Below are 22,102 nucleotides of genomic sequence, written 5' to 3'. Positions count from 1 at the left end.
TGGCGCTTACCAAGGTTCCTCTGAGCTTGGCTGTCGATTGTTCCAAGTCTGCTGGAGAGAGCCGGGATAATAGTCCTTATTCTTTGAGTGTTTTTAACTGCGCTAAATGATTTTCATGCCTCCGCTTATTGACTCCTGTGTGTCTTGGCAGTTATAAAGGATCCAGTTGAAGCCCAGAGAGTTTGAGTAACTTGCCCAGAGTCACACAGCTAGTACATGACCAAGATGGAATTTGAACCCAGTCTGACTCTGGAGCATTTGCAGTCCTCCTATCCACCGCGGTAGACTTTCATATGTCACCTTCCTCAAGGTGACATGTGTTCCTGCAACTTGTGAATATGATACCTACCTGGTACAACGGACTCTTTAGATGTGATCAAGGTAATGCTCTTGAGATGGGAACATTGTCCTGGATTATCCAGGTGTCCAGGGTCCTTCTCAGAGGGAGGCAGAGGAGATTTGACTACAGAGAAGGGGATCAGGGTGATGCAGCTCGAGAGGCCTGATCAGAGACTGCTGGCTTTGAAGATGGAGGAGAGGCCCTGAGTCAAGGATTTCAGGTGCCTCTAAAGGCTAGAAAGGCCAGGAAATGGACTCTCCTGGGGTCCCCTGAAAGAAGCTAGGCCCGCCAACACCTTAATTTAAGCCCAGTGAATCTGGTTTCAACCTTCTGTCTCCCAGAATTGTTGGATGATAAATCCATGTTGTTTGAAGCCACTTGATTTGTGGCAATTTGTTACTGCAGCAGCAAGAAACTCGTACGGTCACGTTCCACCACCTGGGTTCCTGGTGGCTGGCGAGCCTTTCTGTGTGCACATTTGATCTTGAATTCCTGGGGTAAAAACCTGATCTTTCAAATAGAGCTCTCCTTGGCCGTTTTACAACCCAAGAAGCATTCAGAGGAAACTCTTGTCATCCTCCGCTGCCTGCTCTGCTTACTCTGCCCTGGAGAGGAAGGAGGAGGGTGAGTGCAGAGGGCAAAGGTCACAGAGAGCCTGGCCCAGCCTAGAGCCTGCTGTAAGTCTCCAGCAGGGCACCACTCTCCAGGCCTTGGTCCTTGGGAGTGAAAGGAAGCCTTGAGTCCCCTAGTCTCAGGGTCTGCCTGGATTGCTGAGGCTGGCCTCAAACTCATGATCCTCCTGCTTCAGCCTCCCAAGCAGCTGGGATTACAGGCCTGAACCACCATACCCAGCGACCTGGGAAGGATTTCTGCAGTTTGTTCAGCGTCTTTAAGTGGGTAATACAAAAATTCTGGGGAAAGCTGAAGCAATTATTACTCACAGGGAAATGCAAATATTTTTGTGACTATCCTATGAAAAATTGAGGCATTTTTCCCGAGCAAATAATCCTGTTTATTTCTCTAACAAAATAGCCACAGTTGGGCTACAGGGGCCAACCCACAACTGCCAGGGCCATTTCTCAGGGGACAGCTCCCCTCCTTTACCCCCTTTGCCCTTCTTTTTTTTTTCTTTTTAAGATGTTGATCAACTGGGCTGGGATGTGGCTCAGTGGTAGAGTGCTGACCTAGCACGTTCGAGGCCCTGGGTTCGATCCTCAGCACCACATAGAAATAAATAAAATAAAACTATTGTGTCCAACTAAAAAATATTTAAAAAAAAAACCATGTCAATGGGCCTTTATTTTGTTTATTTATCTGTGGTGCTGAGAATCGAACCCAGCACACATACCAGGCAGGTGCTCCACCACTGAGCCCAGCCCAGCCCTGCTCTTCTTCTTTAACCAGAGGAAACTTAACGAAGACACAACTGACTGAGTTTGGGCTCTGCTGAGGGGAGGGGATTACTTTTGCAGTGAATTATTCATTCTTGTGGGCAGATTTTCTCAACTCTGAAAGTTGGTATGGGCAAAAGCATCATAAACCCAAGAATATGTTTAAAAGTTACTTTCCTTGAAAAGACACTTTGGGGAGGTCCTTGTAACAGGAGGGGCATCTGCTTCCTCTCAAGGGAAAGAGGAGGGAGGGGAGGGGGTCAGCATCCACCATACCTGACACGCGGCAGGGCCTCAAGTGTACCTTTTGACCGTCTGCAATGCCAGGCATTTGTCTCTCATACCAGTTTAGGAAACTGTGGCTCAGAGAGGTTGGGGTTGTGGCCCGTGGTCACTCAGCTCTTAAAGGAGTCAGAAGTCCTATCCTGTCCATCTGGCAAGGGCTCTGCTCTTTCCACACTGCCCCAGGAGAAGGGGTCCTTGGACCAGGGTCAGGATGAGGGACCCAGTGAGATGAGGAGACACACACAGGGGGGTGGCTGGAGAGGCTGTGTGTGCCCCAGCCTTGCTGGGAAGGCGAAGCGTCCCATTTTCAGAAAGGAGAACCAGAGGCCCAGGTAGGACCCCGGTGTGCCGAGTGGCTGGCTGGCCTCTAAGTCCCTCTGGAAGCCGAACCTTCCCTGTGTCCTGCCTGCTTATCCGCTCGCTCGTTCATGCACCCAAGGAGGAGCCACTGAGCAGTCACTAGGGGCAAGTCACAAGCAGGAGCCTGCCCTCAGCAAGTCTGCATTCTAATTAATTCTAATTAACTTTTATTGAAATGCAGCCACGCCCACTTGTTTATGGGTTGTCTGTGCAACCCAGAGTCCTGTGTAACCCTATACAGAAAAGGTTTGCTGACTCCTGAGCCCCAGCAAAGTCCTCAGGTGGGAGGGGGCTGCGCTTGAGGAGGGGGAAGGGAGGCTGGAGATGGGGGAGGAGGGCTAGAGGGGGAGGTGAGCACAGAGTGGTCACAGAGTGGCGCAGGGCAGATCGGCAGCCCTGCATGGTTCCTGTGGTGTGGAGGTTGTGAGATGGGGTGAGTAGGGTAGAGGTGGGGCTAAATGTGGAGTCACAAGACCTGGACTTGAGACCTACCGTTTGTCCCATGCTAGCTCTGTGCTGTCAGTTCAGTCACTCACAAAGCCTGATGATGGTTATGGCGGTGGGGATGATAATGGTGGTAATAATGATGGTGTTGGTGGTGTTGGTGATGATGGAGGTAATGATGGAGGTGGTGGTGATGGTGGTAGGAAGGATGATAGTGTTGGTAATGATGGTGGTGGTGATGATGATGGTGTTGGTGATGGTGATGGTGATGATGATGGTGTTGGTGATGGTGATGATGGTGTTGGTGATGGTGGTGGTAATGATGGAGGTGGTGGTGATGGTGAGGCAGTGAGGATGATGGAGGTGTTACACTAGTGTGTAGTGGTGATGATGGTCGGATGCAGATGGGGGTGGTGGTGACGACTACAGTGGCACCTCTGCTATGTGAGGTACTCTGCATACGTGGTGCTAATCCTCTACACAGAAATGCATAGTGGGTAGCAGCACCATCTTCATGTGCAGGAGAACACACTGGGTGACTTAAACAAGGGCACACAAGTAGCATGTGGCACACAACAATGCAGTGACATGCATTTATGTTGCAGTTAAGAGACTGTGGGGCCATGGGTGTGAGAGTCCCTGGTCAACAGCATGACCTGTCTCTGTCACTCAGAGAGGCAGCTTTGATGGGAAGTGGCCCAATATCAGTACTGTCTTCAGAATAAGGGTTTCCTGGGCAGGACTGTCCCAGCCTCTCTGTGGTGTGCTGGGGAGGGGCCTGTCTCCCTGTCCCCATGGTGACCAGTTAGCAGGCCTGGTGTTGGCTTTGGTTTTCCTAATTTGAGGTTGTGGGATCCTCTGGTTGTGGCTGAGGTTTTTCTGCCCTGGAAACCCCATCTGTGGCATGGCTAGGAGGAGGGGCCTGGAGGTGCTAGAACCTGCCCACACACCACAGGCCCCATGCCCTAGGCTGTACCCTACGCCTCCCTCACTCCATGGGAGGTTTGGGGTCTTCCAGCTGAAAAACTGCAGTGCCTTGGAAATTTCTGGGGTCAGAGAAATGACCCCATGTCTCTGCCTCCCCATGTCCAGTCCTACAGAGCTGAGCTGCCAGGAGGCCTGGGGAGGGCTGGGGCTCCTGCTCCCGTTTGTCCACCATGACTTTTGTCCTCCTCCTCTGTGGCGTCCTCTCACATGTGGAAGCCCCTGACTAAGCAGCCAGGCAGGCTGATAGGGTCTGGAAAATTCTCCAGTCCCTGCCCCTTGCTGCTGCTTCCTCCCCTCCACCTTATTGAATTTTGGCAGGTTACTCCCGGGCCTAACTGTGCCCACGTCAGAGTGTCAGCAGTTTGAACCGAGCCTGCATGACTTAATCCTGCGTGACTCGGGGTCCATTCCTGAGTCTTTGAACTGATGCTCTTGCGTAAAAAAGGACAGTCCCATCTTGTGGTAAAGTTGGCAGGGGGTTGGGCCGTGGAAAGGGAGAGGCTCTGTATGCCCAGATGTCCCCTCTTCTCCTCCTGCCCACCCTGGGCTCCTCTGCTCCTAGGAAGGCCCTGGACACTCCTGCAGACACCAAGGTCATGGCTCCTATAAGCTCCAGTTGGTCCCTGCCCAAGGACAGTAGACTCAGGCCACCAGCGTCTGTGGCATAGTACCCTCTCAGCAGGCTCTGGGCCATGGTGCCTTGGCAACCTCTGCTGCTAAGTTTCCCCAAATTTATCAACCTGTGGATGGGGAGCAGTCTCCACCTGCCCCCAGAGCTTGACCTTCCCTCTCAGGCACAGGAACAGCATGGCCCGTGGGCGGGAGGGTGGAGCTGGACTTGCCTTGACCAGGTGAGTGTACGGAGGCAGGGGCGTGGCCACCTGTGAGGGCTTTCGGAAGGGGAGCTACAGAACCAGAACGGGCCTCACCCACCCCGTGGCTCCCGTGTCATTCGTCCCCTTCAGGGATCTCAAAGGAAAGCTCTTGTCACAAAGGGCTCTGCGCCCCATCCTGGGTCCCCCCCAGGTCCCAGCTGAGGAGACTGCGGCCGAGGTGTAGGGCGTTCTCATAACTGCCCTGGACCTGATTCCCTTTCACACTGGTGACCACGTGTATGGGGTTGAAAAAGTCCCCTGGAGGCCGGGTCCCCTGAATGCACTTGCTGGAGTCATGTCACTTCTGCAAAGGTGTGGGTCACTGCTATCCTGGTCCCCATCGGGCCCGTAATTGGAATCTCACTTTATTTGAGACCAGATTAAAAGAGGCAGAATCTATGAGAAGCCAGCCTCCCCCTCATCAGCCTCAGCAGGAAGGTGGTGGCGAAGATGGCAGAGCCCAGGTGGATGGGAAAGAGTTACCCGTGGGGGTCGGGGATGGGCAGTAGATGCCAGGCAGCGGGCAGTTGGCCTCATGAAGAAAACCGAGCCGCCTCTGCTTTGTCCGGCCACATCTGAAGGACACCCATGGCTCCCCCAGTGGTATTTTCTGGAAGCCCACCCTGTCGCAGGCCTGGGGGAAGCTGAGTCCAGAGCGCGTCGGCAGGTTCTGCAGCCCCCAGACGGCACAGACGTACTGTCACCTGTCACGCTGCCTTCCAGCGGTGGGCCAGCAGCTGTCATCGGCCTTTTGTGGCTGGGAATGCAGAGGAGGGATCCTTCCCACACCGTCACCAGGACACCCAAGACCCTCCCAGACTGGGATCCGAGTGCGTGAGCAGTTCCTCCTGCTGTCCTGGACACACTGGCTGGCGGCCATGATGTGCCATTCTGAAGACCTGCTTCTCCACTTAATGAGAGGTTCTGACAAATCTGGTCCCTTGCAGTAGCTTCACTGTCGGGAGGGCTGTACCAGACAGCCTCGGGGTCTCTGTAGATCACGTCCCTCTCTGTGCCTTTGATTAGCCAGCAGTGGCCATGCTGTTTGGAGGTGAGGTGGTGGTTTCTCTCACAGAGCTGCCTCTGGTGATGGTGCCCCACCCTGAGCTTGCAGTCTGGCCTGAAAGCTCAGCGTGATCTGCCACTTGCTTGCTCCTGCTGTGTCACCCTTCTTCTCCATCTATAAGCACAGAACTGATGGGAAGGTAGCAGACTCTAGATTGGCCCATGATGTGGCCTGGAGAGGAAAGATGGGCCAGCCGATCAGATTTGCTCCTTGGTGCTCCAGAACCAGGATTCTGGAGAAGACTCTTGAAGAGCTCTGTGGAAAGGGTCCCCAGTAGGCGGGGCCTCAGTACTTGTGTCTTGCTGTGCGAATGCTCAGCTTGTGTCGGGCAAGACACAGCGGCCTGAGACCTGTCAGAATCAGAGCCCAGGACCACCAAATTTGGGAGCCAGGGGGAAAATTTTTAGTCAATGTGTCCAAACCCCCTATGTGCTTCTGTAGATCTTTTTTAGAAGTGGGGAGGCAGAGGGAAGTCAGAGGGAGAAGTTCCCAGAAAGAGCAGCCCATCTGTGGGTTTGAGCAAAGTGAAGTTGGGACTTTCTCTGGATTTAGGGCCGTTCCCACATCAGTGTGCATCAGAACCACCTTGGGGCTCACTGAAACCCAGGTTTCCCGCCCTCCCGGAGTTGTCTGGGGTGGAATGTGCAGTTCTAACAAGTTCTGGGAGGAGACTGCCGCTCCCAGGTGGGGGGCACACAGAACCACTGATGTGAGGGCAAGAGGGATGCTCCTGCCCACATACGTGTGGAGATTCCTCAGCTTGCCCCCCTCTGGTGCGTTGCTCACTTGTGGCCACTGAGCACTAGTGTGAGAGGAAGGACACCTGAGCCTGGTTCAGGTGGTCACAGATGGCCCGAGTGCTCGGAGGAGGGGTTCTTGCTTCCCTGGAATTCTATTTCTCCTTCTGCAAGATGGACTCAGTAGTAGGATCTGCTTTCCAGGGCCGAAGTGAGGAGCAAGGGATGATGTCTTATTAACAGGACCGATGTCCCCTGACTTTGTGTCTAAGAAATGCTGCATTTCTTTAATTTCCACATCACATAGACCACCAGACTGTGTGGGGCCCGCCCTCTTCCCTGACACCACCTCAGCATCATCCTCTGGGCCTCGCCTTTCCTGCCACCTCTACCCCCCGACCATGGCTGCCCTGTGACTAGCAAATCTCCAACCCCCGTCCTTTCCCTAAGTGTTGGTCAAAACTCCACCAACTAAAGGAGTGTTTCCCCTCAGTGCTACCGTTGGCATTTTGGAGCTGATCTTTCAGAGTCCTAGGGGTCTGTCTTGGGCATGGTACAACGAACGCTTAACCACATTTTTGGGCTGTGACTCCCAGATGCCAATAGTGTCTCTCCAGTCTAGCTGTGACAATTGAAAATGTCCCCAAACATTACCAGATGTTCACTGGGTAGGAGTGGGGCAGCCTCGAGGGGCATGGTGATCACTGGAGTGAAGTGTTGACATCTGTCTTCGCTGCTCAACGTAGCCCTGTCTTGGCACCCACCTGTCCACCTGCCTGTCACTTAGGAGTTACTCAAAATTGGTTGAATGGACTAATGAATCTATGTTAATTTTCTTGAATTAATGAAAAAACCAGTCCATAAAAACTGTGTACATAAACGTGTGAGTAAAGTTGGCTGCCTGAGAAATACCTGGGAGCCTTATAAAAAGTTACCTTCCTGGGGTCCAATCAGAGAGCTGGGCCGCAACCTTGAAATCTGGTTGTCAAAAGTGAATGGTCAAGGGCTGGGGTTGTGGCTCAGCGGTGGAGCGTTTGCCTAGCGCATGCGAGGCCCTAGGTTGGATCCTCAGTACCACACACACACACACACACACACACACACACACACACACACACAGAGTAGATCCTGGACTCCTCAAGAAGTTAAACATTGGCTTTCTATAGGACCTAGCCAATCATCTCTGAGAATTGAAAGCAGGGACTCAGACATGTATTTGCTCATATGCAAATATCTATGGAGCAGCACTGGTCAGCAGAGCCTTAGAGTAGAACCAGCTCCAGTGTCCTTCAACAGATGAGTGGATAAATAAAACGTGTATGCATACCACCTATAGGATTCCGCCCTAGAAAGCGGAGATCCTGCGGCAGCCTGGGCGAACCTGGGAGACCTGGTGCTCCGCAAGGCCAGCCAGGCACAGAGGACACTTCTTGTGTGATTCCTTGTATGTGAGGTGACCCAAGTAATGGAGACAGAAAGTGGAACCGAGGCTAGAGGGCGCTGGGATGAGGGAGAACGGGGAATTGTTTAATGGGTACACATTTTTTTTTGGGATGCTGAGAAAATTCTTAAAGCACCTTAATTGTATGTCTAAAAATAGCTAAAATGGTAAATTTTATGTTATGTGTATTCTATCACCCACACCCAGGTGCCTTGTCCCAGCCAGGTCTGGGAGTGTGTATACAGGGAACGGGAGAGATGTGACAGATGAGATCCAATGGCCCTTTTGGGCTTTGCAGCCCGTGAGCTGCTGGGACAGACCTGACTTTGCCCACCTACTATGGTTTAGGCTGGTTTCTTGAGAGGGTGCCCCTTCCCTGGGGGTGCACATGTGACCCTCTATAGAGGCCAGGCGGGCCACCTGAAGAGGACCCCAGCTGTTGGGGACAGCTCATCTGGAGGCCACGTGTCCTGTCCGTGGGGCAGCTGCTGCCCAGCTCCAGCTGGTTCTTGCATGTGGGAAGCCTGGTTGTGGGTGAGCAGTCCAAAAGCTGGGTTTGTGTGTGAAACTTGCTGGTGTTTAGCTGTTGGCAACTGGCTCATTGAGCAGCAGGCAAACAAAGAAGCCACATGTGGGTCGGGCTGAGCAACCCTGCGGGGCTCTGGTCTGCTTGGCAGTGTTCCTGGGCGCCTGCCGGCGTGGGCCTTGGGCTCCTGCCCCATCATCACACGCTGGGTGGCGTCTGAGGTCTGACACCAGCTCTCTTGGATCCTCTGAGAGTTCTTCTTGCTTGTAGTGCACCCGTGGGTGTATAGTCCAGACAGCAAGGGCCAGATCCCAGGTCCAGGAGTCCCCTCAGCTGGGGTCCTGAACCTCTGCCACCTTGCTTCTCTCTTCCCGCTGTCTCAGTTTCCTCATCTGTCAAGGGGGGGTAGAGTCCTTCCCACCACACAGAGTGAAGGTGAAGAGTGCAGGGAGATGGGGCATGGGCTCAGTCCAGGCAGGGCCAGCCCAAGTGCTCGTGTGTGTGTGTGTGTGTGTGTGTGTGCGTGCGCGTGTCTGTGTGGGAGCTCTAGGTGGGGGTGGAGGAATGAGCATGGAGTGGGATGCACACCTGTGTCTTCACCTATGACATGGGCCCGTGGTTTCACCCTCAGCCGTTCTCAGGAACCACGAGGTCTTTTCCAGTGATGGCTGGCCATGGCAGGTGCCCAATACATACTGTTCTGTCCTTTGAAGTTTGAGGCCTTTGCCATCTACAGGGACCCAGGGAGAGGAAACTGGGCCTGGCCAGGAGAGGCAGGATGAGCAGAATGGAGACATGGCCCTGCGTCCCCTGCCTCATCAGCTCCCTTGCCCACTCCCTCCCTGGCCACCAGCACTTGAGCCGGCCCACTTGCTGAGCAGGCCTCAGCCTTGGCTCTCCAGGGCAGTGGGGATGACGGGTAGGGACCCCAGCCCTGCTCTGTGCCTGCCTCTGAATGCTCACTGCCTCCTTATCCTGTCAGCGTCACGAGGAAGGCCTCCTGTCTCTAGTTCACAGAGGGCTCAGAGGAGGCTGCATGCCCAGGTGTGCGTAGACAGCTGGGAGGCCACAGGGCTGAGCCAGGCGGAGCCAGGGGAAGGGGCCCTGTCCTGGCCAGACCCTTCCTGGGAGGGCCAGTGAGTGAAAAGGCCATCACCCACCCAGAGCAGGGAGCTAGCGTTCTTCCTGGGACCCTGAAGGAGTAAAGGGCCCTTAAAATCCTGAGATACTGGGTGCCCAAAGGACCACATGAGCTATGGCAAAGTGACTGGCAGATGGTAACTGAGGGCCACTGTGGGGATGGGGTTGGCAACAGCATTTGGGTTCCTAGGGACTCCCGGCCACATGCCATAGATACTTCTAGGTCCTAGGTCCAGAGGTGCAGAAATGGCACCCATTGCTGTGTGCTTCTCTGATGGCTGTCCCCTGTCCCCTGGTTGGGAGGAGTGGCAGGGGTGGTGGGAACCCAGTATGCACCTCATCCACCTCCGTGTGCCCCTACACATGCCTATTCGTGACACGTTTTCATTACGCATAAGTGTTTGTTATATCTGCACACTGTGGTGGACAGGAGGGAGGACAGGACCTTTCAGGAGTCCTTCCTTCTAGTCTTGAGAAATATGTCCTCAGAGGCTCTGGGTTTGGGAGGTTGAGGGAGGAGGTACCCAGAACAAGTGGAAATCCAACTCTTGGTCCCCACATCTGGCCCAGTTGAGGAAGGAGACTCTGTAGGAAACAGGAGGGAGAAATGAGGGCAGGGAGGTGGCCGCAGTCCATGAAGAGCGCCCAGGCCACAGGGAGAGGTAGGATGTAACAGGCCTGGCCCCTGCCAGTTATCAAGCACCCAGGGGCTGAAGGGCTGGGAGATGCCATGGGAAGAGCAGAGACGGGATGCTGGCATGGTAGGGAAGCGGGGGGCTCTCTGCTGGGGTGGAAGGTCCCCGTGGGACCACGAGGAAACATAGACTGCACACTGGCCTGGAAGAAGCATGTGCATCTTGAGCTTGGGGTGGGAGTGGGGTCACTGGCTCGACCTAGAGCCCCCACCGCCTCCCAGCCCAGGAAGCTGGTTCAGTGGGTGGGACGTAGGGGCTGGACCTGGGACAGCACAAACATCTGCCCACCATCTTTCTCCCACCTCTGCAGGGGGCGGAGGAAAGCGCAAAGGGAAAAGCAAGAAGTGGAAGGAAATCCTGAAGTTCCCTCACATCAGCCAGTGTGAAGATCTCCGGAGGACCATAGGTAAGCCCGCTGACCCCCTCAGGCCACTGTGCAGTGTGAGTCAGAGGCGACTCTGGTAACGCAGTGTGGTCTGTCCAGGGAGCCCTTGAGGCCGACGTCTTTGCTAACGGGCATAAAGATGCAGCCAGCAGTCACTGACTGTTTGCAATGACCACTTCCCAGTCACCCTTGGCGGCAGCTACTATTATTTTACTCAGATGGGGAGACCAAGGTGCAGAGTGGCTCTGTCACTGGCCCAAGGTGCACAGCTCAGGGGAGGGCAGTGGGGGGCACCTGGCTCTGAGCCCCACCTGGAGCTTTTCCTCTCTTCCTCCCTGGAGCCCGTGCACCCTGCCCTCGGGGAACAGCCTGGCTCTGGGCTCTCCTCCTCTCTTGCTGGAGATGGTGATGCCCACCACGGAGCTGCTGCCCACCGACGCAGCCCTGCCTTCTCTCTTCAGCACCATGTAGCCACCTCCAACGAGGGCAGGAGTTCATCTCCTGTGGGGACTGGCACAGCCAACACACCACGTGCCCCCGCTGAGGACATGGCTGTAGGCAAGAGGCCAGGGTGACTGGGTGAGGGCTCCTATGGGTGGGCATGAGGAGGCTGGTCCTTTGTTCTGGTCAGAACCTAGCCCTCCTCCCCATGTGCCCTGGGGTGGGCACCTCCCTTGCTACAGGAAGGCCCCTCAACTGCCTGTGACTGTCAGAGGTCACATACATGTACACATGTTTTACAATACTCAGGCCCACCCAGGACTGGATAGCCTACAGTGTCTAGTGTAGGGGAGGGGCTCACTTGATTGGCATTTATGAGACGAAAAGATGCCGGCTGCACCCACAAAGGCAGATGTGAGTGGGGAAGCAAGGTAGGTACTGCAGGATGGGGAGCTCCCCGCGTCGCACCTGCCGTCCTTAACCCCTCTGTGAGGTCAGAATCTCCATGGTCCTTGGAGCCAAGAGTGGAGCTGGCCTAAGGAATTGCAGCTCTGGATCCAGCAGACTTGGGCTCAATCCCGCCCTCTCTCCTGGTCCCGTGACAGGTTATTAGTCCATTGGGCTTTGTCTCCCTAGCTGTAGGTGACATAATGACTGTGAACACAGTAGAGGGGACCAGATGAGACCGTGACTTGCTCTTCTCAGTTCTCCAGTGTTCTTTCTGCAGTTCCCAGCAGATGCTGCCCTGCTTGGTCCCTTTTGAGTTGTGGCCTCGAACACCCATGTTCACACTTGAGAATCAACGGGCCCAGGGGGAGAGAGGAGGGGCTGCTCTCCTGGGGCTGGCAGAGCTCAGGGTAGGACTCACGAGTGGCCAGGTAGACTACCATCCAGGACTACCCAGGACTCACGAGTGGCCTCCAGAGAGTCATGGGGACAGCGCCTCTGGTGACCCGCCATTATCCCTCTAGAGATCATTTCATTCTTTATCACTCTGATTTAGGCCTGGAGAGACTGGGCCCAGAGGTGGGGACCTCAGACTGGGCTGGGGTGGGGACCTCAGCTGCCATGGTCACCACACACCCCTGAGGGCAGAAAGGCCCTCCTGAGGGTGGTCTGAGTCTTTTTGGTCACCTTCCTCCTGGGTGAGCCTGCTGGCTGCCAGGTGCCTCTTCTGGAGGCAGAACCTAGCTTTCTTCTGATGGAAGGATGTCCCTTCACTCCCCATTCACTGTGGGCCCCGGGGGCATCTTACATTCCTCCTTAGGACCCTGTGTTGAGCCAGAGGAGAGAGCTTACCATGGAGAAAGGCTCCCCACGGTGGAGATTACAGAGAGGCAGGGCGACGGGGCCAGGCCAAGCCCACCTGGGAGGGGCCTGGCCTGCCAAGTCCACCCTTGGAAGTCATTTGCCTGGGTGGTGTCTGCGGGTAGCTGTCACGAGGGCATAACAGGCTCTGAAGGCCACTTCCTCAGAGAAGTCCCCCTGGCCCTGAATGCAAACTAGCCGTGGTCAGAGCCGCCCAGAGCCTCCAGGCTGCTCTGCTAGACCACCTCCCGGGCTGCTGTCTCACATCTGTCTGTCCCACAGTGTGAGTGGCTCTTCAGGAAGGAGCTGGATCTTTGAAGTTCATGGCCGTGTGGTTGGCACTTGGCTTACAGAAGGGGTGTGAGAGACGTCAGCTGGACGAACGAGTGAAGGAGAGAAGAGGAGGAGTGAGTGAACTCGGCTCAGGAAGGGCTTCGGATGGGAAAGTACATCCAGATTAAAGAAATCTTAATATATTAAGATTTAATAAATATCTACTATATTTATTTCACGTGTGTCTTAAAAATATAAAACAAGGGCTGGGGGTTTGGCTCAGCGGTAGAGCACTTGCCTAGCAAGGATGAGGCATTGGATTTGTCCTCAGCACCACATAAAAATAAATAAATAAAATGAAGATATTGTGTCCATCTACAACTACTACTAATAATAATAAATATAAAACAAAAATATGAACTAAAGGGCTTCCGTTCTAGATAAGAGGAAGTGGATACATTGTTCCCTACCCTCTTGCTAAGGGCACTTGAAACCCTGGACATTGTGTGTAAAACAGAACATAAGAAGACTCCTAGGTGGAAAGAAGGCAGACTGGCTGGGGACTTTGAGCTTCTTGGGTTTTCTTTCTTACTCCCTATGTCCCTGCCTGGGAATCAGAGAAACTCAAAACGAGCCCCCGCCCACCAAAAAGACCCGGCCAGTTTTCTGCAGCCAGAGGCCCTGGAAGGGGCAGCTGAGCGCAGGGGCCACTCCAGAGCTGTCGTTTCACCTCGTTCCAGCAGCAGGATGCGCACTTCCAGACTTTCTTCTCAATCTCTGTCTGAGCTCTGGCTGCGGTAACCAGTCATACTGGCCGGCAGGCTTTGACACAGGTGTTTACTCCCCAGTTCCGAAGGCCGGCAATCCAAGATCAAGGCTGCTTCCTGGCCTGCAGACAGCATCCTAGTATCCTTGTGTCATCAAACGAGAGGAAGCAGCTCCTTCAGGGCTCTTCTTACCAGGGCACTAATCCCAGTCCAGAGGGCTCCACCCTGGGGACTGAGCTGCCTCCCCACACCGTCACAGGGAGCTCGGCTTCACCACCTCAGTTTTGGGGAGGACACAGACAGTCTATCACTAGGCAGCCTAGTTCCAGATTCGAGGACCTGGCTCTGCTTCCCCTCCACTTGCCTCCTGAGACACTGCTCTTCTGCCTTGAGGTGAAGGAGCCTCACAGGCTGTGCCCTGCCCAGCCTGCACTGCCACCACATGCTCAGGTACCCTCCCTGCTCCCTCCTCCCTCCTCCCCAGGGGCTTCCCAGGCATTGTCCCAGGAACACCCAAGTGGCCCTCACCTTCTCATACCCTCCTTGCTGGAAGGGCACCTGGGAATACAGGATTTGGCTCTGAGCTTCTCTCTGTGCATGGGCTTCACTCTTTGGCCCCAGCCCCATTCTAGGCCCTTAGACAGGGCTCTTGGCAGGGCCCAGGACCCCAGGCAGGTGTGAGAATGGTGTACTGCCAGAAGGGAGTGATGCTTTTGTTTTCTGAAGAGTTTTGAAAGAAGTGTGTGTGTGTGTGTGTGTGTGTGTGTGTGTGTGTGTGTGTGTGTGTGCAGTGTGAAGAGAAGCCCAGGAAAACAGGAGGCTGACACAGACCGGGGGCTGCAGACTGTGGGCTGGGCCGGGGCTCGGGCTTGCCGCCTGTTTGCGGGCAGTTGCAGTGGTGTTTGTACAGCCTCTGCTGGGGTCCTGCTGGAAGCCTTCTTAAATCAAAATCTCATTTCTCCTCTAGACCAATACACAAACCAAACAGTGGCAGACGCCGCATTTGTTTTCTTGTGGACACACACACTGGCTCTGCAGCCATTTGGCTGGATGTCCCAGGGTAAGCCTTGTGCCGAGGCTCCAGGGCCCCTCGGGGCCAGAGGATAGTAGGGTGGTGCAGTGGGAAGGCTCAGGATCAGAGGGAAGGACAGAGCCCACGCAGACCCTGGGACGCTGGCCCCTCCATTGAAGCCATGACCTGGCCTGCCTTGGCGCTGCCCTGGGAAGCACGGGCTGCTCTGCCCAGCAATGGGGTGATTTTGAAAAACTGAAAACCGCCCTGTGAATCATTCTCCTGCCAAAACCTATCCTACTTGGGGTAAACCTCCAACTCTTTTCTGTGGGTAGCAAGCACTTTGGCTGTGGGTGAAGTCCACGGACCCCTTCTCAGAACAAGGCTTTTACATATGAAAGGGACCACAGGGGGTTACCAAGGAAACCAGTTCTTTTCAAATGCAGTTATTAAATACTTTTAAAATGTTTAATATAGAAATGCATGTGCTTCTTTGTTAATACTTTAAATAACAAGATCTAATAGCTAGTCTAATAGCTATTGTAATTTAGAATTTGGGATGAGCATAAGTGATACTTTCATATATCTGCCACAACTCTAACAGGAGTGTCATTTGAGCCCCAGGCACTGCTAGCATTGTGTGGGCCCTTGTTGACATTCATGATGGCAGGCAGTGCTGGGTTTTGGTTAGAGGTTGGTAGAAAGAAGGCCAAGTGTCTCCCTGCAAATCTGGCCTGACATTCTTCTCCCTACCCTGCCCGAGCTGCCCCAGGCTTCCTCCTCTCTTTCTCAGCTGTACACCTTTGTGCAGCTTGTCTTCAGGCAGGAGCTGTGGCACCTGCTCTCCCCTCCACCTGGAATGTTCTCCCCACACTTTTTTTTCAGGGCGCTTTTAGGACTCAGCCCAAATTTCACCTCCAAGAGAAGCCTTCACCCCCCTCTTGCGTTCTTCCACATAGCGCTGTTTATTTAATGTTCTCTCCCCATACCTCCGTGTGAAGTCATCATCTTTTATTAGTCAGTTACTTGTGTATTTTCTGTCTCCTCCACTGGACTGGTTGTTCCATGTTAAAAGTGACTGCGTCTTGCCTGGTTCACTCCCCAAACAGTGTCTGGCACATAATAGGGCTCATTAAACATTAAGTGAATGAAGGATTGAAGGAGGTGAAATGTTTGAAATTCAGGCTCTTTTTAAAAAGTTTATGACATGTGTTTGCTGTATCTAAATTTAACCTTAGCCAGTTACTTAAAGTAATGAGAGTTTAGCTTCGGGAGGCAGCGTAGGAAGTGTACAGAGATGAGCAGGCTCAGCTCAACCCCAAGACCCCAGCCACAGTCTCCTAGGCACTAAGTGGGGAGGCCAACAAGGGGCTCCTGGCCGGCCAGGTTCCCCAGAGCTGCTCTCGTATTACGTTTGCACAGAATCCTCAACTCAAGGAAATGAACATCGTGTCTATTTCAGAAGTGAGTGAACAGGCTCCTGGAGCAGGGTGACTGCCTAGGACAGTCCAGTTCCTGGGTCCTAGCAACAGCTTCCCACCACCTGGAGTTAATTGACTCATAAACATTTGGGGCATGAGCCCCAGCCGAGGGATTCACACTGCAGGCTCCAAGGGTCGACATTCCTGTGGGTCTCTCTCTCTCTTTACTGTATCTTGTAAGTATGTGCTGCTTGTTTATTCAACAAATGTTTATTGGGAACCTACTATGTGCTGCCCATGGGGAAACAGCTGATTCCTGCCCTCCTGGAACTCAGTCATGGCTGAGCTCAGGAGATTGACTGGGATGGCCATGTGATGACGCATTGAGAATGTTCTATGATGGTGAAGAACAGGTCACCAAGCTGAAGAATGGTGGTGAGGGTCTGCACCCATCAGAACTTCCCCAGAGGAAGTGGCTTCCCTCACAGCCTCCCAGAGCATTTTTCTGTGAGCTCCTTGGGGGCCTAGAACACTTCCTGCTCACTTGAGAGTCTTCACTGCGGCAAGTGTGGATGGATGGATGGATAGATGGATGGATGGATGATGGGCAGATGGTGGGTAGATAGATCAAGTGCTCGTTCCCTCCTCTTCCTCCGTCTGGAAACCAGAACAGCAGTTAGTGGCAATATCAAGACAGAGGTTCCTTGCTGCCTGGATCTGCTTCCAGTGTGAGCCCCAGACATGAGCTGACTGATGGTAGACAGAACTGGCAGAGGGCAGACAGACTGTGAGAGGAGGGAGACGTCCTCCAATGTCTGCTCGTCTGCTGGCGAAACATCAAGTAATGACATTATTAGTTAATAGGCTAATTGTTCGAGTAAGATCATTAGGGGCCCAAATCAAAGAAGTTCTCAGAATGTGCAAAGCTTGGAAGGCTGGAAACGTCATCACAAGATAAAAGATTGTTGAGGTCTGCAGATATTTCTCAGTGACGCAGAAAGTCCTGTTGGGCAAAAGTGTGGCCTTTTTATTTATTTAGCTCAGACTCATTGCGTACTTTATTCTTTCGCTTAAAAAAAAAAAGTAGGAGGGGGTTTGAGTGAAAGAGTTGATTATTCCAGTGTTTGGCAATATTTCTGTAGGAACTGTCCAAAAGCTGTGTAATAAATCAAGGTCCCTCCTCACCCCCGGCAGGAGCAGCGTTTAGGAGGAGGCTGTTTGCAGAAGTGGCTGCTGAGCCTGGTGTGCCACCACGCTGCCCCAGCCCTCACGGGCGGGCGGGACAGGGAGATTGAGCTGTCTCCTGGGAGAGCCGCTTGTCAAAGCTTAACTCTTCCCAGGAGCAGAAGCGCTTGGCTGTGGGGGATTCCTAGAGGAAAATGCAGGGCCTCAACGTGGAAAAAAAACTCCAACTTCCCCCAGAACCGCGAGACTTCCTTGAGCTGCCTTAGTTCTTGTTCACTAACTCAGTCAGTGGACAGTCCTCGAGCCCCTACTATGCACTGGGCATTGTGTGGGTGCTGGGCTGTATCATGGGTCACCCTCAAGAAGTGGTGTGGCCTCACAGAAGGATCTTCCCTTGTCATCATCAAGGTCAAAGCCAAGGTCAAAGGGTGGCTCTGATGTCCCCAGCTATGACTTTGAGCAAGTCATTCAACTTCCCTGGGTAGTTTCCCTGGGCCATTCCCTGGCAGTTTCTTTGTACCTAAAATGGAGACACTAGTACCACCTGGTAGAGCTGCTGGGAGAGGCACATGCCACTGATGTCCTTGCCGTCATTGTCAGCACAGTGGTGGTTTGAGGGACACTTGGAGAGGACTTTAGAGCTCCCCAAGGAAGCTGAGTTGGCTATGGGTGATTAGTGGGCCATGTCATTAGTGCTGGCGTGGATGGGCGCAGTGCAGGGACAGCTGCTCAGAGTTTTCTGAATCTCTATTCCTTACAGCACCTACCTCCAGCTTCCTCCTCCTGGAAGCCCACTCTGAGCCCTGCAGCCCCAGCCCTCCCCCTTCCCCCCAGCTACACGGCCTGTCCCAGAGCGCCATAGCACCCCTCCTGCCCAGACCCCTCTCCTGGCCTGGAGGGCTTCTTTGAAAGGACACGTGTATGTCCTAGAAGGCTGCAGCCCAGAGTCCTCACCCTGGTTGCCCTGGGTAGGCGTGGAGGTCCGCAGGGACCCCAGCTTCATCTGCAAGGTAATTCCGTGAAGGGAGAATGAATTGGGGTGTTATTGTGCAATTAAAAAGGGAATGAAGAAAGACTGGATTCCACCGTGGTGAGAGAGAATGGTGACCCTGTTTCTCTCCTCCTTGTTGACTCTGTGCCCCCTGAGGCGTCTGTGGCCCGTGGGACGCTCAGAGCTTCTCACGTCTCCGTGACCTCGTCCCCTGCAGCCTGCCAGGCTGGCATTCAAGCTCTTGGTTTCATCGTCAGGGAAACCAAGTCTCTGCGGACGTCATCGCCGTCCTTGGGGTGATAAGGGCGCGTCACTCCTGTGGTTCTGCCACTTAACCCTGCTCGGGTAAGGCGCAGCATCTGCTCGGCCTTGGAGTGCAGGATAAATTTAGATGTGGCAGAGCTGGAACATCAGGTGACCTGTCTGCAGCTGGAGCTGTCCGGAGGAGAGGGTGGCCTGTGAGGTTGGTGCCTTCACCTCTGTGGCTGGCGGCAGCCCTTGGAGGAGGCCTGAGCTCGGTGCCTAGTGGCGCTTGCCCATGGGTTTCTCCTTCGTGCGTCTTAGAATGGGGTGCTGGGGAGTTTTTCAGATGATCTGGATGCGTGGTTTCCAGAGGCTGCTCTGTAGGGAGGTGGGATCCAGGCCAGGCTTCCACCTGATCTTTTTTTTTTTTTTTTTTTTTTGACCTTTTATATTTGGGCTTCTATGTAAGGTCTTATTCTGGGGCTAAAACTAAAACCAAATTTGAAACCCAGTGTTGATATGTAAACTGAGTCCCCGAGAGACAAGTGACATGCAAAGGTCTCCTTGTGGCCGGAGTCCAGGCGGGCCTTCCCCCACTGAATGAATTTGCCAGGGCTGCTGTAACTAAGAGCCACAGACCGAGTGGCTTCAATGACAGAATTTATTGACTCGTGGCTCTGGACGCCAAAAGTGCAGGATGAAGGTGTTGGCAGGGTTGGTTCCTCCTCAGGCTGCAAGGGAGCATCTCTTCTGGGCCTCTCTCCTAGCTTCTGGGGCTTGCCTGCCGCTTTAGCTTAGCCTGACCTCTGCCTGATCTTCACATGGCGTGTTCCCTGTGTGGGTCTGTTGGCAAGTTTTCCCTTTTTATAAGGACACCAGTCTCACTGGATTAGAGCCTGCCCCAAGGGCCTCATTTTAAAATGATTACCTCCATGAAGACCCTATTTCCAAATAAGGGCACATTCTGAGGTACCCGGGGTCTTGGCTGCTTGTTTTTTAGGGACAGGACACAACTGAACCCATAGCCTACCTTACCCCACGGTCCATGGAGTCCAGGTCGGGGCCAGAGGATCCTGGCTCTAGGGCTGAGGGTGGACCCTCTCCCTCCTACAGGCACAGGCCGCCGCCACCCGCTTCCCTGACAGGCACAGGAACGTCTATGGGAGGACTGATTGTTTCGCCAGCCGTGCTGCATAGTACTTTTCCAATCCCTCTTTTTGTTGCTAAGTCAGCAATTAACAAATTACTTTGCTAAAAATCATATGGAAAATTTTAACAATGAAGGCCACCCATAGTCACCTCTCAGGTACAGCCATAGTTAACACTTTCCTATACGTTCTTCTAGCTTTTCCCCGGTAAGCGTTTTGTTTCTTATATATAGTTTTGTTTCTTATCTTTCCCACACAATTTTTGGTGCCAGGGTTTGAACCTGGGCCTTGTGATTGTTAAGTACCTGAGCTGTACCCCAGCCCTGTTCCTGACCTTTTATCTTTTCTTTTCTTTTTTCTTTTGTGATACCAGGCATTAAATCCAGGGATGCTTAACCACTGAGCCACATTCCCAGCCCACTTTTTATGTTTTATTTTGAGATGGGGTCTTGCTAAGCTGCTTAGGGCCTGCTAATTTGATGATGCTGGCCTTGAACTTGCAATCCTCCACCCGAGTTGCTGGGATTACAGGTGTGCACCACCACGCCTAGTTCTGACCTTTTTTCTTAACATGATATCAAGTGCATCATTAAAACTCTTCATATATATGATTTTATGTTTTTCCATTTGACACATTTATTGGGCATCAAGTATCAGGGCCACATCAGTGAACAAAACACAAAAGCATCCATATTCTCTCAGGCAGCCCTTTTGCAGGCGAGTGACCACACCAGCTGATGATTGGAAACTCACCTGTTGCCCCGAACCCAGAATTGGTTCAGGCACTCAGTCCCTCCCCCGCTGTGGCTCGTCTCCTATGGGGGAAGTTTTCCTTTAATCTATCTTGAAAATAAGGCCTTACCCTGAGTGCAGCGTAAACTGATTTTTATAGGTTCCACATCTATCACTTGTGTATATTGTACTACTTGGGTTTTTGGTTGTTACAGTTGGTATTATGAATATCTTGCACTTCATTGTGGCATTTCAGTCTACAGCCCATGGGTGAGAAAGCCCACACTGTCTTTTGGAAGGCTCGAGTGCGTTTAGCTATACCTGAGCACTCTGCCCAGTGCCCTCTCTGCTTCCTTTGCCTCTTCTGGAATCTTCCATGTCTAGCTGTGGACACCGTTAGCCTGACACAGGGTTGGTGGAGGAAATTTCAGTTGATATTTGGTGAGCAGGCTCTGCCCTTCTGGCCAGCCCCATCCCGGGCAGTCAGCAAGAAAGAGAAGGGCTTTTCTGTCTGCTTTAGGGCCCTCGCTGGAAACGAGAAAAACAAGCTCATTTATGTAGCAATGGGGACCTCAAACCAACACAAGGGGCCAGCCGACCCGCAGCAGCCTGAGCATGACAGTGTTCTGCCCCATAAAGAGACACTGGGACAACACTTTTTATGGTCTCAACCCAGACCCTATTTACAGATATTTCCCAGGGCTTGGTCTGTTCAGCAATACCTTGGCAATGGAACCTGGCAAAGCAGCTACTCCAGTCCCTCAGTGTCAGCCCCAGCAAATTAACCACCCCTTGTTCTGACTACCCCAGAGCTAGCCCCAGGAGGGAGAATCAGAAGAAAGTATGGGTGGAAGGATACTTGGGGCCAATGTGAACTTTTGAAATTAAAAACTAAAAATAGCCACCACCAAATGATCCCCTAAAGAGCTCCTGGGGGCACGAGTTCCTCTCGGCTTCCAGCTCAGCTCTCTCTCTGTCCAGTAGCAGGGAACAAATGTACAGTCCAGAGACATCTGGAGCGCAGCTTTTAAAATATTTTCTGTTTCTCAGTTGTGCTATACTTGTTTCATCTTTGAAGATAGTAATAATAATAATAGTTGTTATTATTATTTTGCAGTGCTGGGGATAGAACACGAGGTCTCCTACATGTTAGGCAAGTGCACTACCCCTGAGCTGCAAAACCAGCCCCGGTTATTTTATTTTGAGACAGTCTAGCTATGTTGTCTAGGCTGACTTCAAATTTGGCAATCCTCCTGCCTCAGCCTCCCGAGACACTGGGATTGTAGGCATGTGCCCCTGTGCCCAGCTAAATCATTTTTGAATGATCTTTTAGCTCTTTTTCTCATGACAAAAACAATAAACATCCATGGACAAGATTTCCAAAACAGAATTTAAAAAGAGGAAAATAAAAATTGCCAATGCAGTTACCAATTATGACATTTTGGTCTGTAGCCCTCTTGTTTTTGGTTCTGCTGATAGGAAGAGAATTGCTCAGGCTTGAATGTCATCTGTTTCCCTGCCTAGAAGTCAGATGTCATTTTAAATGGAAACATTTGGCGGTAGACTCCCTGCTGGACTGGGCAGCAGAAGACCTAGGTTCTTGTGCCAGCCTCTTGGTCTCGAGGCCCTGAGAAAGTCGTGGAACCTCATTTTGCAGTACAAAGTCAGCACTCCCTACCTTAGTGGGTGGTCAGGTGGTTAAAGGAGTCACTAGTGGAAAGGGCTTTGCAAAGCTCTCTGCAAATTGTTGCCGGTCACTTTCTTTGGGGTGCTGTGATCCCTCGGTGGGACCAGTGGCTGGAGTGATTCCTGTCTTCCTGGTGACTTTTTTTTTTTTTTTTCATAAATTGGCTCATCCTGATCTTAGAGAAAAATCTCTGCGTCCTCCAGTTGCCCAGGGACCTGGGGC

At 52.8% G+C, this 22,102-nt stretch overlaps 1 protein-coding gene across 5 annotated transcripts in view; it reads left to right on the top strand.

The window, feature by feature from the left end:
- Grk5 (G protein-coupled receptor kinase 5) overlaps positions 1-22,102 on the top strand; it is a 225,049-nt gene that overhangs the window by 103,296 nt on the left and 99,651 nt on the right. For all 5 annotated transcript variants that reach the window (XM_078040881.1, XM_078040778.1, XM_078040825.1 and 2 more), the window contains one exon: positions 10,598-10,693. In XM_078040881.1, coding sequence (XP_077897007.1) covers positions 10,598-10,693 — 96 coding nt within the window. The remainder of the gene's footprint in view (positions 1-10,597; positions 10,694-22,102) is intronic.

This window comes from Ictidomys tridecemlineatus, chromosome 1, assembly GCF_052094955.1.
Source record: "Ictidomys tridecemlineatus isolate mIctTri1 chromosome 1, mIctTri1.hap1, whole genome shotgun sequence".
In the NCBI taxonomy this organism is placed as follows: Eukaryota; Metazoa; Chordata; class Mammalia; order Rodentia; family Sciuridae; genus Ictidomys; species Ictidomys tridecemlineatus.
The sequence above is the reverse complement of the archived record's forward strand: the minus strand, read 5'-3'. Positions and strand labels throughout refer to the sequence as shown.